We start from the raw sequence: 12,717 nt of genomic DNA, 5'->3' as shown, positions 1-12,717 counted from the left end.
GAACCATTTCGACACGTTGCTTGATATATATTTACTGCTTCAGAAAGCTAAGGTTTCTCCATCACTAGTACGACCCTAATTTCCAAATGTTCCACGTGACGTTGAGACGTGTTTGATGCACGAATTCTTCTTTGTTTGTATGTTTGTTTTCTTTTGATGCACGAGTTCTTTAGAGCGTCATCCTCCAGCCTTTGTGTCGTTGGACGTGCGTGCGTGCGTGCGTGCGTGCGTGACGTAGTCAAGCTTGTGTGTCTGTCACAGAGCGAAAGAGGCTTGCGTCGTATTAAATTCTCCTCTGAAGTTTATCTGGCTGATCTTCTATCTGGACCTGAGAGATGAAGAAGGCACAATCGCTCCTTTTCCAAGCGTTGACCGTGCTTGGCATTTGGGCTTCGCTTGGTGAGTTCACGTTTTTATTTGACTTCAAGGTTCACTGCAAACGTTGTTGGGACTGGATTTGTTTCTTCAGATCATTAGGGGATCAATATAAAAGGGCATTTTATTGGCCCCACCTCGGGGAAATGTATACTTGTCAGATTACTAGACATATTAAGCAAACTGTCAGTCTCATTTGAAACAATGGAAACAATACATTATACATCCGCGGTTTTGAGACACTTTCTGATCCGACTGTGAACTTTTGAAAAAAGGGTGTAGTAAAGCCTATTTAAAACTAACGACTGACTTTAAGCATTGATATACCACTCATTTAACTCACTGACCGCCACTGACTGAAAACCTGAAACATTCACTTCGGTTTGCCTTGGAAATTCACTTCGGTTTGCCTTGGAAGGCTGCAAATGGATTGGACGTCTAGCACCGTCATTGGCACAGAAACGTGAGAATCCATAGCCAGTCCTCCCAGTTAAGAATAAGCGCACTTCTGTTGTTGTCAGTAGTAAGCTAAACGAACCAAAATTATACATTAATACAAATGTATATATATAACTATTTTAAAACTATTAAAATTATTATGAATTAAAAAAATAACACTAAATATTACTATTAAATTTTATTATAATAATTTTAATAACTTAATAATAATAAATTTAATAAATTCATAATTATTTATTTTTTAATTTAATTTTATAGTATTATATAATACTATATTATTAGTAGTATTATTATTACTAAATATAATAACACTAAATATATAATACTAAATATTGACTAATGGCAGTTAAATACTCTTGTAGTTTAGTTTTGGTTAGTTTTAGTTTTATACTAAAGGGTCATAGTATTTACCTATGATATAAATAAATATCTACTTTTTTAAATTCCATTATAATCTTAATGATTTTTTTAATCAATAAATTATCAATAAACCCAATAGATTTGTATTAATGTATAATTGTATTTTTTCATATATAAATAAAATTAACATTAAAAAATAAAAAATAAATACATATATGTTACAGTTCTACATGGACTGAGGTTTTCAATGCAACTTTTCACATTCCAGGTGTTTTGTTTCACATTGCGAGATGGATAATTTTGTATGTGGTGCCTGTGTGTGTGTTTTGTCATAATGTATCAAACGTAGGAAGAGAATGTCCAAAAGACATGTGCTTCAACACAACAGAAACTTAGCTCCAAAACCATTGTCTGTGATCTCAATTGATCTGGATCATGAATACATATAGGTTGAGGTGCTGGAAGGGGAGGGATAATTGAACTTTTAATGACCGAAGGGAAAACAAACAACAACAAAAAACCTGCAGTTGAACACAATCTTGATGACTTTTACAATTGTTGTTACAATATGATTAACACCCCCCACCAACACAAACCTATATAAAGACAAACCGAACACTTTAAAATGCAACTTTTTTTCACCTCGACCTATAACCTTACTCACCTTGTCTTCACTGATGCAAAAGCATCTATTGCACTTTCATATGACAGTTGTTTTGGAAGGGCACTTCTTTCCTGGACTTGGTGGGCTTGGACTTGGTGCTGATGTGGATAAGTTCGCTGTAAAAGATGGCCCAGAATGTACAGAGGCAGAAGGAAAATATTTCAGAAGAGCATCTAGAGAAGAAAGTGGAATCTTACATTATATTTGTCAAATAGCTGCTCATTGTCAAACCAGCATGATAGCGCCTAAAGTCTTGCAGCCTACTGTACCTGTCTATTGGACCCGGTCACTATCTTTGATGGGCGTAGTTGAAAGAAAATACATTCTTGAAGCACTGCAACTACACAGGACTATTCAATAATAATGAATTAAATAAAATAAGACAGCAAATAAATACCTATTGAATTTTTTTTTTTTTTTTACATGAACGTGATCGCCATTTTAATGAATTAATGACACATTTAAAAACAAATGTTTGCATTTAAATCCATGGCACTTTTAGTCCCCCATACCACAGAACTTTGAAATTATTAATGCATATTTTATGGTGTATTTGTATAATTAACCTTGCCACTTTTTTAGGCAAGGCAAATTTATTTGAAAGGCAAAATTTCACACAAGGTAAAAGTGGTTCACATCACATGAAAGTAAGCAAGACAATTTGGGTCCCCCATAGACTTTGTCCAAATTTCTCAAAAATTGGAGGGGGAGTAAATTTAACTGAAACTAATCAACAGCTGGCTGAATACTGAAAATATTTCTAAAACAACAGCCTGGCTAATGATACAGTATAATCTTTCTTTAGCACTAAGTCATATAAACTCTATGTGAATAACCGCTAGCTTGCAGTTGCGCTAAGTCTACGTGCTTATGCTGTTGAAAAAAAATCATCACAACAAACCTCTGTTTTTCTTCACGTTTATGGTCTCTTCTTTCTTTTTCTTCTGACCCGGAGGGCTTTTGTCTTTTCATGAAGTTGACGTCACCGTAACGTCGCTCAATTGCGGAGGCTAAAAATAGCACCTTCAGGTAGCTCACTCGTCTGCTGGGTGGTGAGACTGGGGTCTGTGGTGAAATTATCACATCACAGGAAAAAGTGAAACGGGCAGAGGGTCCACTAGAAAAATGATTTCATTATTATTTAAAGACTTATTATGAACGGTTTTGCTCTTCTTTTCTTTGAATTTTTTGAATACTGCTATCATCAAATATTATTTGAATATTTTTCTTGACGCCCTTAGGACGCTGCTGCGGGCCTACGAGCCCTCCTGCTACGCGCCCTCCTGCTACGCGCCCTCCTGTTACGCGCCCTCCTGTTACGCGCCCTCCTGTTACGGTCGCTCCTGCTACGGTCGCTCCTCCTACGGGCCCTCCTGTTACGGGCCCTCCTGTTACGGGCCCTCCTGTTACGGTCGCTCCTGTTACGGTCGCTCCTGCTACGGGCCCTCCTCTTACGGTCGCTCCTGCTACGGGCCATCCTGCTACGGGCGTTCCTGTTACGGGCCCTCCTGTTACGGTCGCTCCTGCTACGGTCGCTCCTGCTACGGTCGCTCCTGCTACGGGCCCTCCTGTTACGGTCGCTCCTGCTACGGTCGCTCCTGCTACGGTCGCTCCTCCTACGGGCCCTCCTGTTACGGGCCCTCCTGTTACGGTCGCTCCTGCTACGGGCCCTCCTCTTACGGTCGCTCCTGCTACGGGCCATCCTGCTACGGGCGTTCCTGTTACGGGCCCTCCTGTTACGGTCGCTCCTGCTACGGTCGCTCCTGCTACGGGCCGTCCTCCTACGGGCCCTCCTGTTACGGTAGCTCCTGTTACGGTCGCTCCTACTACGGGCCCTCGTGCTACGGGCCCTCCTCTTACGGGCCCTGATAAGAAGGTTGTATCGCCTACTCGACGGCCCAAGTCTGCTGAGGGCTGTCAGGCACCCTGGCGGCTCAACAACCAACATAGTTACTGCTTTGCCAATGACTCTAAATCTTGGGATGATGCCAAACGCTACTGTTCATCCAATGGGGGGCACCTGCTGATAATCCGGAGCAGCGCGGAGAGGGTGAGCGGCCTTTCACTAAGTGTCTCTCGTGCCCTTTAGTACTGATGCAATTTGTTTCAGGACTGGTTGAAAGAACAACTCGATGGCTTTGACTACTGGATCGGCCTGAAGAGCCCATACCCGTGGAAGTGGATTGACGGAACTCCTTTGAAATCAGAACTAGCGTAAGCAGTATAAGGAAAGCGTAATGTAGACACGTAAAATTTGGGTACTTCCTACTCACTCATCACTATAACACCCAAAATGACAGCTGCACCCAAGGAAAAGTGCTTCTTCTTTGCTTTATAGGGAACTGAACAGCCTTATGTGGCGACTGCTATTATCAATAAGATGATTGGTAAAGCACAACCGAATCAGAATCGATCAAAATAACATCCCTCAGCGTATCTGCTTTTTAACAGGCCGTTTAGTTAAAAAGAATTTCTGAAATGTTTTTTGACAGGCCGTTTTGTTAAGAAGAATGGTTCTAGTCAAGGCTGATTTATGCTTCTGCGTTCCGGTGACAGCGGAGCGACGCCGTAGGCCCTACGCCAGGGTTCACTAAATCCGGACCCTAGTGACGGGATCTGTCGTTCACTTGAGTAAACGAATCCATTCCGGATCGTTCAGTAAAAAGATTCGTTCAAACGAATCGTTCAACGAATCGTTCGCCCCCCTCATCTCCCTCCCCGTCCAAATGAATCGTTCGGTTACTGAACGGGAAGTGACGTTGCCGAACGAATCACCAAAGACCGCTTCGCAGTATAACTGAACGGGAAGTGACATTCTTGGTCCCTCCCTCTCTTGCACATTGACCACTCGTCGTAGTTTCAGTAATGAGTGACAGGCAATATCATTCTGCTTTCACAGACAGCCTCGTCTCCCTCCCACCCGCTGCTGCAAAAGCGAGGGAGAACTTCCGCGTCGTCTGTCCTAGTTCTATGGGCTCAAAATCATGGCTCGTGCTTGCATTTCGATTTAGGACACGGTTAAACATTTTCCTTTTGTGGGAGGAGTGGGGGTTTGGGGTCGGGGGCGCACGGACTTTCTTTAGCATGTTCTCGATCACATATACAATGCTGCTGCTAGCCTGCTACCAGCCAACGCAGCATGCTTGCTGTCACGAAAATAAAAATAAATCGAAAGTTTAATTTCTAAATGGAACGACCAACACATATTTACCTCTCACTCTGTTGTATTTTTGTTTTCATGCTCATCACTATTATTTTTAGTCACTATTGTTAAAACTATAAGTGTAAATAGCTAGTTTTCGAATGTGCTGCTCTGAAATAAAGACAATACTGCATTTTGATATTTGACAGTTTAATTGCAAATCAGTATTAAGATGATCGTACTGAATTTTTGCACTGGTATTAATAAATAAAATAATCCGGTCAGCTCCCCTGTCGTCCCCGCATCTCAGATCGTCAAATGCTGACGAGAAATGGTTGTTTGCCCTTTACGATGTCGCCTTTCTACCCTTATTAGTCTGTTAAGAAAAATGTAGACATATTGCGACATCTCCCGTGTCCGCGTGCGTTGTTTTGGGGCGCTTGAGTAGTGCATGATGGACGGATTGACATAATTTGTCAAACCAACCAACACCTGACACGGGGGAAAAAAATAAAACACTCGGAAAAAAATGACATGTATATACAGTTTCATTGCAAATCAGTATTATGGTGATCGTATTGACGTTTTGCACTGGTATTAATAAATAAAATAATCCGGTCAGCTCCCCTGTCGTCCCCGCATCTCAGATTGTCAAATGCTGACGAGAAATAATTGTTTGCTCTTTACGATATCGCCTTTCTACTCTCATTAGTCTGTTAAGAAAAATGTAGACATATTGCGACATCTCCCGTGTCCATGTGCGTTGTTGTGGGGCGCTTGAGTAGCACATGATGGACGGATTGACATAATTTGTCAAACCAACCAACACCTGACATGGGAAAAAAAAAATAAAACACTTGGAAAAAATGGACATGTGTATACCGTTTCATTGCAAATCAGTATTATGGTGATCATACTATTCTTTTTTTCTGTGCACATATGAGGTAAATATCGCTGCCATGAAGCCTCCATATAGTGACAGTTCTTTGCCCCCTTCATTGCCGTCACGCGACCGCAGCTCAGCTTTTGCTTGCCTCGTAGCTACCCGTGTTTTAAATTACTGTAAATTTGATAGTATGTCGTAATAGGTAGTCCCGAGTCTGTTGAGAAAAGTAGTACACTAAACCATGCTCGCTAGATTTGTGTGGTGTTTTTGTCTTTTTGAGCTGCATTTGATAGGCTCCACGTTAACAAATATGTGACAAAGTCCTTTCCTTTCATTTTTTGATTCGTTCACCGCATAGTCATTACTGGAAAGTCACGTTAGCAGCAAGCTAGGTCAGGAACCGGAGGACCGAGTCACTGAACGGGAAGTGACAAAACTCAGTCTTGCCCCCTTGCCTGCACGCTGGCTGCTTATTGGCCACACGTGGAAGTGAGTGACATACGCCCTGATTCTGTTTCCGGTCCCTCCCCTGTCCGCGATGAGGCTGGCGTCTGATTGGTCGTGTGCGATGTCAGAAGACGCTGCCGCTTGCTCAACGCCCTCCCACGCAGTGAACAAGCACCAACTTCATAGAACGAATCAGTGCAGATGGTGATTAGTTCGGTCTCGTTCACCCAAACAATTCGTTCAAAAAGAACGAATCATTCGCGACCGATACAACACTACCGGACCCCGGTGCCACTTTTCCTGTCGTGTTTTCCACGTCTCTCTCCCCTAACACACCTGAATCAAATGATTATGTCATCAGCAACCTCTCCAGAAGCCTGATAATGATCCTGATTATATTGATTCAGGTGTGTTGGAGGAGGGAGACATGGAAAACACGACAGGAAAAGTGGCACCGAGGTCCGGATTTAGTGAAGCCTGCCCTACGCCGTCATTGCGCACTTGAACTTCTGCGTCACGGGAACACTTTGCTCTGTAACTCACCACCATGCCACTAGAGGAGGTGTGGGCTTGAACAATTTTGCGCAACCGAAAAGAGTGTATTTGCAGCTGCAGCTAATCAATACTGAACAACAAATGTTGACGCGTGGGCAACACAGAAGACTTGTGCGAATGTTTGAAAATGGCGGCGGTGTTGTGCTGAACCGGAAAAAGAGCGGACCAATCACAGTCCTTCAACGTTTACGTTACGCGCGTGTGTGTTAACGGCGTAGAATATCTTGCCGGAACTCCCTGACATAAGGGTAGGCACGGAGCCCTTTTTTTGGGGGGGGGGGGGGTGGGGGGGGTGGTTGTGCTTTTCGCACAGTTTTAAATAGAGCACACAATAAAACACAACAGGTTTCACACACACACAGTGGTTAGCACGTCGGCCTCACAGTCCTGGGATCAAGGGTTTTTTGAAAAACGCTCTGGCCTTCCTGTGTGGAGTTTGCATGTTCTGCCCATGCCTGCTTGGGTTTTCTTCGGGTACTCCAGTTTCCCCACATCCCAAAAACATGCATGGTAGGCTAATCGACCACACTAAATTGTCCCTAGGTACGAGTGTGTGCGCGCGAATGGTTGTTCGTCTCCTTGTGCCCTGCAATTGGCTGGTAACCGATTCAGCGCGTACCCCGCCTAATGGTTGTTCGTCTCCTTATGCCTTGCAATTGGCTGGTAACCGATTCAGCGCGTACCCCGTCTACCGCCCACAGTTATCTGGGATTGGCTCCAGCCGTGACCCTCTTGAGGATAAGCGGCTCAGAAATGGAATGAATGAAAGGTTTCACACATGCATTACTGCATTACAGTGAAACGAGGCATAAATGAGAAACTGATTCCCATATATCCATTATTTTTTCACTGGTTTACAAAATTCCATCTAAAAGTCCATCTAAGAAACACACTTATAAGAAATAAACGTGATCATTACAAAAAAAATCTTCTTACTGAGCAAAATCATATATATATATTTTTTAACTATATATTTTTAAGGATAATTTCATGTATTGATTTATTTTTATTTTTTTTTTTTTGCACTTGATTTGTAAATGCGACTGATGCTCAACTAGGGATGAGCTTCAGAGCAGCTGCCGAAAGGTTGTTTTATAGCAGGATCTCGGTATGAAAGGTACTTCTGTGCAGGCTCTGGGATGCAGGTGAGCCTAACCTCCAAAATGAAGACTGTGTTGAGATGGGGGGACGTCGAGGTCGCTTGAACGACCTCTCCTGCACCTCCCTTAGACGTTACATCTGCAAGCGATGCCAAGGTGAGTTGGCGCCTTCTGTTGGTGTGCACCAACTATACTACACTGTGCTTTCGATTAGAGCAGGGGATTCTCAAACTTTTTCCTGTGAGAGCCACATAACTTTTCCCTTCTCTGATGAGGGGCCGGGTCAGTTTGTAACAGAAAAAGTGTGACGATTGCAGGAGTGCCTAAATGCAAAAATGAATTGTTTTTCAGAAAGCCACAATCAAATAACCCTTTCTGGATTCTTCACGGAACAAAAGTAAATAAAATTAATAATATAAAATAAAGATAATATGTCAAGTTCAAAAATAGATCTTTAGGTAGACATAAGGAGAGAAGACACTCAGTTTTCTTGGCCAAGGAGAGCAACATGTGACTCGTGAGTCACCAAAATTGATCTCGAGGAAAAATATCCTCCTTGGTATTTTATTTAGGGGTTTGTCCTAAACAAAGATGGATGTCGCCCTAAGGGAGGGGAGAGCAAGCTGGAGACACCCATGTGGTTTTCGATTGGATATGTGTGTGCATGTAGGTGGAACTAAGTGAATACACATGTGGAAGCAAGATCTTATGTAATCCAGACACTTCAGTTATGCAACGCTGCGGCCATGGATGGAAAATTGTCCTCGAAGGTCTAGACGGAAGTCCAGACGCCAGGTGCTGAAGATGCCTCGGAAGGTCTAGTTACGCAATGATGCGGCCATGAAGCAAAATAGTTGTCATCCCGACCCCCTTTTACCCTTTGTAACACTTAAGCATTATACTACAACCTGGTATAGCAAGCAATAATCATTTACTGGTTATATAAGTAAGAAAAATATGGCATTATGTATTTATGGTATGTATGAGCACAAGCAAATATTCAATCAATCAACCAAGCAAATATTTAATCAATCAAACCTCGATAATTACCTCAACATAATATAATATTATCACTATTAATTAAATAGATAATAACCAAATAGCCCTCTGGGTTCTTCACAGAAAAAAGCCAGGAAATAAATAACACTATTGGAAAAAAAAGAAATTGATTGTTCAGGGGGCCGGACCGAATGTGGAGGCGGGCCGTAGTTTGGAGAGTGAATAATATATGAATGTGAGAGAATATATGTGTGTGAGGGTGAATATGTATGTGAATGGAGAATGTATGTGTGTGTGAGGGCCAGAATGAAAAATGTCTTGTACGGCCCCTCATATAGTTCAGTTAGTCTTTCGTCTACTTTAAGAATGAGCTTGCATACGATTGATAATAGAGGCCTACTTGTACCACTAATACTTTTTCCATTCTGAGAGATTCAGGCATCATTATTAGCTGCCTATCAATCAAATACATTTGCTTAGTTGGCAAATTGTGCACTATCATACTTCTGACTCCGAGGCTGCAAGTGTTCTGCGCTCATATACATCTGTGAAACGTGACCGTGTTGCGGACGCAGCTTGAATGTGGTCTACCGATGGAGCACAGGATCACATGGTGTGCTGATTATTTAGCTGGGAAGATTCATGGCTTCCTAATATGCAATGTGCTCACTCACACTTAAAATCTTAATGTCAAATCTCATGTGTCCTACCTTGGTTGATGTTTGTTTCAATACCAGATAGCGATGAGATTATGTACAACGGCATTAAAGGCACTTGCAACCTCCAAGTGGATGTGTACCAGGTGAGTTGACGATTGTATGAGTTGTAGTTGGCATGTTCTGGAGGTTGCCCATAGCGATTAGCGCTTGACTGATATATCAATTTCACGCTGCCTTTATGTGTGCGTGCAGGAAGTTTCCGAAGTGCTGTTCAAAGAGCGTCTATACGCTGGCTGCATCATCGTCATCCAAGGAAAAGTGAAGCCGAACCCAACCAAGTAATTGTCACCATTCCCCCACGTTGTGTTAGGTTCGCTGTTACAAGAACTACCTGTCTGTATTGCAGGTTTATCGTCCACCTATCTTTGGGCCACGGTGAAGACACCCCGATGCGCATCGAAGTTGATTTCAAAGATGGGGACCTTGAGCTATTGACCCGCATCGGGAGTCATGTTGATGGAAAGTATGTCAACAAGATCGTCAAAAAGGACTCCTTCCCCTTCGCAGCCGGAAGCGACTTTGAGGTCATTATGTCATTTTAGGCACACCATCAAATTACAAAAAATTGAGGTGGTTGGAGCTTCTTCTCACGTCGGCTGGACTAATCATGCATTCTTTTACAGATGACCATCGAGTGCGGCGACGACATTTTCCGCTTGGCCGTCGGCAACGACTTTGAGGTGGAATACGAGAATGATGGTTATGATCTGCAAGATATCCACAGGCTGTTGGTGGAGGATGATGTGACAGTCACCAACGTCAGGCTGATTTGAGGCTGCCAGCGCAGTAAAATGGGAGGTGCTGCTTCTTCTCAGGATGTTGACGCCATGACGGCTCTTAACTAGGGTGACCGCCAGAGGGGAAAGTGGCTAGAATTCATTGCTGGAACTCCCCGACATGAACGGAGCCAGAATTTTTTTTTTACACACATAAAAATAAAACGGTATTACACATGCATTAGGCTACTGCATTACACATCCTATCACAAGGTAAACATGAGAAGTTGATTTTCATTCAAAATTGTATTTTTCAATGTAACAGTTAATAAAATAGCAGAAACCCCAACCTCTCCCAACCTCTATCTCTTTATTTTCCCTCATTTCCTCACGTCTAAATGCAAAAATTGAACTCCGAAAGAACATAGAATTACAATTGTGAAAATTTTTTGTCAAATAATCATGTCACAAAAAATACAAATGACTTACAGTGAAATGGAATGTATTTTGAAGATCGCACATTGACATGGAAGATGTTCTGAACCTCCCCATCTAACAAATGTAACAAAATTTAATGAAATAAGCCTCTTCAATTCTTTCCTCTCTCTGAAAGAGCTGAGCAATTTTCTGTTGAATTGCCCTTTTTTTATCGCCTTAATTTTGAACGGAAAAATGAGTCCATGCGCACATTGACCCGACTCCTCGTACTTTATAACTGCTGCAGCAAAGGAGAGCTCTGTGCTGTCCATGGAATAAATAAATGTACTGAATTATCGCCTTTCAAACAACACGAGTGTCCCATTTATCAAAGACAATGATGAAAGCAAAGACGATTCTCACAAACGATTCAACCCACAATGCACTGTGGCCTTCCGATTGGCTGGCCTCTACAAGACACCACAACTTAAGAAGTTTTGTACATGTGACCCTTCACCACTTAGGTATACATACACTGCCCATCCATATGTTATTATACACATAAAATACTTAGACATTTGTTTCCGAGGCAGAAACGTAACCGAAAGCATTCACGAGTGTCAATGCTACCGCTAGACAACCGCACTGTGAAAGTGAATGAGCTTATGGGCAAAACCGTGACAAAAAAAAACAGATGCCGCGAATTATTCTGACCAGCAGGTGGCAGCAACGCACCGCAAAGGGTCAACTGATGGCCCATATTATTGCATAAAGTCAGCACATCGACACACAATACAACAGCATAAACGTCTCTCAGAACTACTACTTCTCACACTACTAGTAGGAGCCACGTCAACGCAGGCAGGCGATTCTCCTCAAATTGTTCCCGTGAAAAATCATGAAAATCCGACATTTTCACAAATTTATAAATCAGGCCGGATGCAACGGACAGGACGTGAAAAGTGGACATGTCCGGGCAAAGAGGACGTTTGGTCATCCAAGCAAACAGTCATGGCCGATAAAAACTAGATCACGATTGTGTACGATCGGAAAAAAAAAACGGACCCAAAAAGACATCAACACAACTGTTTCTCCACCAAGCATTGTGAGGAATGTTCACAGTCTATGTGCAGCGACTTTAATTCACTTTACAACGCATACTCACATCATCAATGAAGGAGCCGACGTACACTGCTGGCCAAAAGTATTGGCACCCATGCAATTCTGTCAGTTAATGCTCAATTTCTCCCAGAAAATGATTGCAATTACAAATGCATTGTTAGTACTGCTTTGTCATGTACGTGTACAATCATTTAGTTTATTTTTTTTGTCTGTGAATTTCAATCTGTTTGTCACTAGTAAACATCCACTCCATTTGAACAAGGAGGGGGACAGCGAATACGTTCGTTCGCTTCCAGCCCTTCCAGTTCAAATGGAGTGGAGGTTTAAGTGCTGTCAATGGCAACACTTGGAAACTGTTCAGTTTTAGTCAATTTCAGCGACGCCGTTGGACAAAAGCGGTAGTGTTTTGCCTTAAGGCAGACACACACCCAAATAGTGCTGTAAAATCACGATGGTCGCCTGCAGATGGATAAAACATTTGTTTCCAGCGGCTGTGTGAAGGATTAAAAGTAACAAGGTAATGAATCCAGTTGTGGCTAAACAATAGGATAGGATCAAGGCCGGCCCAGCATATACGCAGACTATGCAGCTGCTTAGGGCCCCTGACCACTCGGGGGCGGGGCCCCAATCTGGAAACCTCATTTTATACGTTGTTAATAGAGCATCGTGAATAATGTGGCGCGCATTGCCGTTGATCTATGCAAACATCCATTTTCTTGTCATTACAATCTGGCAACCTGGGGAGTGACGTTAAAC

The 12,717-nt window shown here is 42.6% G+C and overlaps 1 protein-coding gene across 1 annotated transcript; it reads left to right on the top strand.

Annotated features, from left to right (window-relative positions):
• The first annotated feature begins 231 nt into the window (after positions 1–231).
• Positions 232–10,771, top strand: LOC130911582 (collectin-12-like). Its single transcript, XM_057829263.1, has 8 exons — positions 232–399; positions 3,100–3,908; positions 3,969–4,072; positions 8,020–8,144; positions 9,725–9,789; positions 9,899–9,984; positions 10,053–10,230; positions 10,330–10,771. The coding sequence occupies exons 1-8, from the start codon at positions 336–338 to the stop codon at positions 10,477–10,479; spliced, it is 1,581 nt and encodes a 526-aa protein (XP_057685246.1). The 5' UTR covers positions 232–335; the 3' UTR covers positions 10,480–10,771.
• Positions 10,772–12,717: the final 1,946 nt, after the last annotated feature.

The sequence above is a fragment of the Corythoichthys intestinalis genome, unplaced genomic scaffold, assembly GCF_030265065.1.
Source record: "Corythoichthys intestinalis isolate RoL2023-P3 unplaced genomic scaffold, ASM3026506v1 HiC_scaffold_60, whole genome shotgun sequence".
In the NCBI taxonomy this organism is placed as follows: Eukaryota; Metazoa; Chordata; class Actinopteri; order Syngnathiformes; family Syngnathidae; genus Corythoichthys; species Corythoichthys intestinalis.
This window is presented reverse-complemented; position numbering and strand designations above follow the sequence as displayed.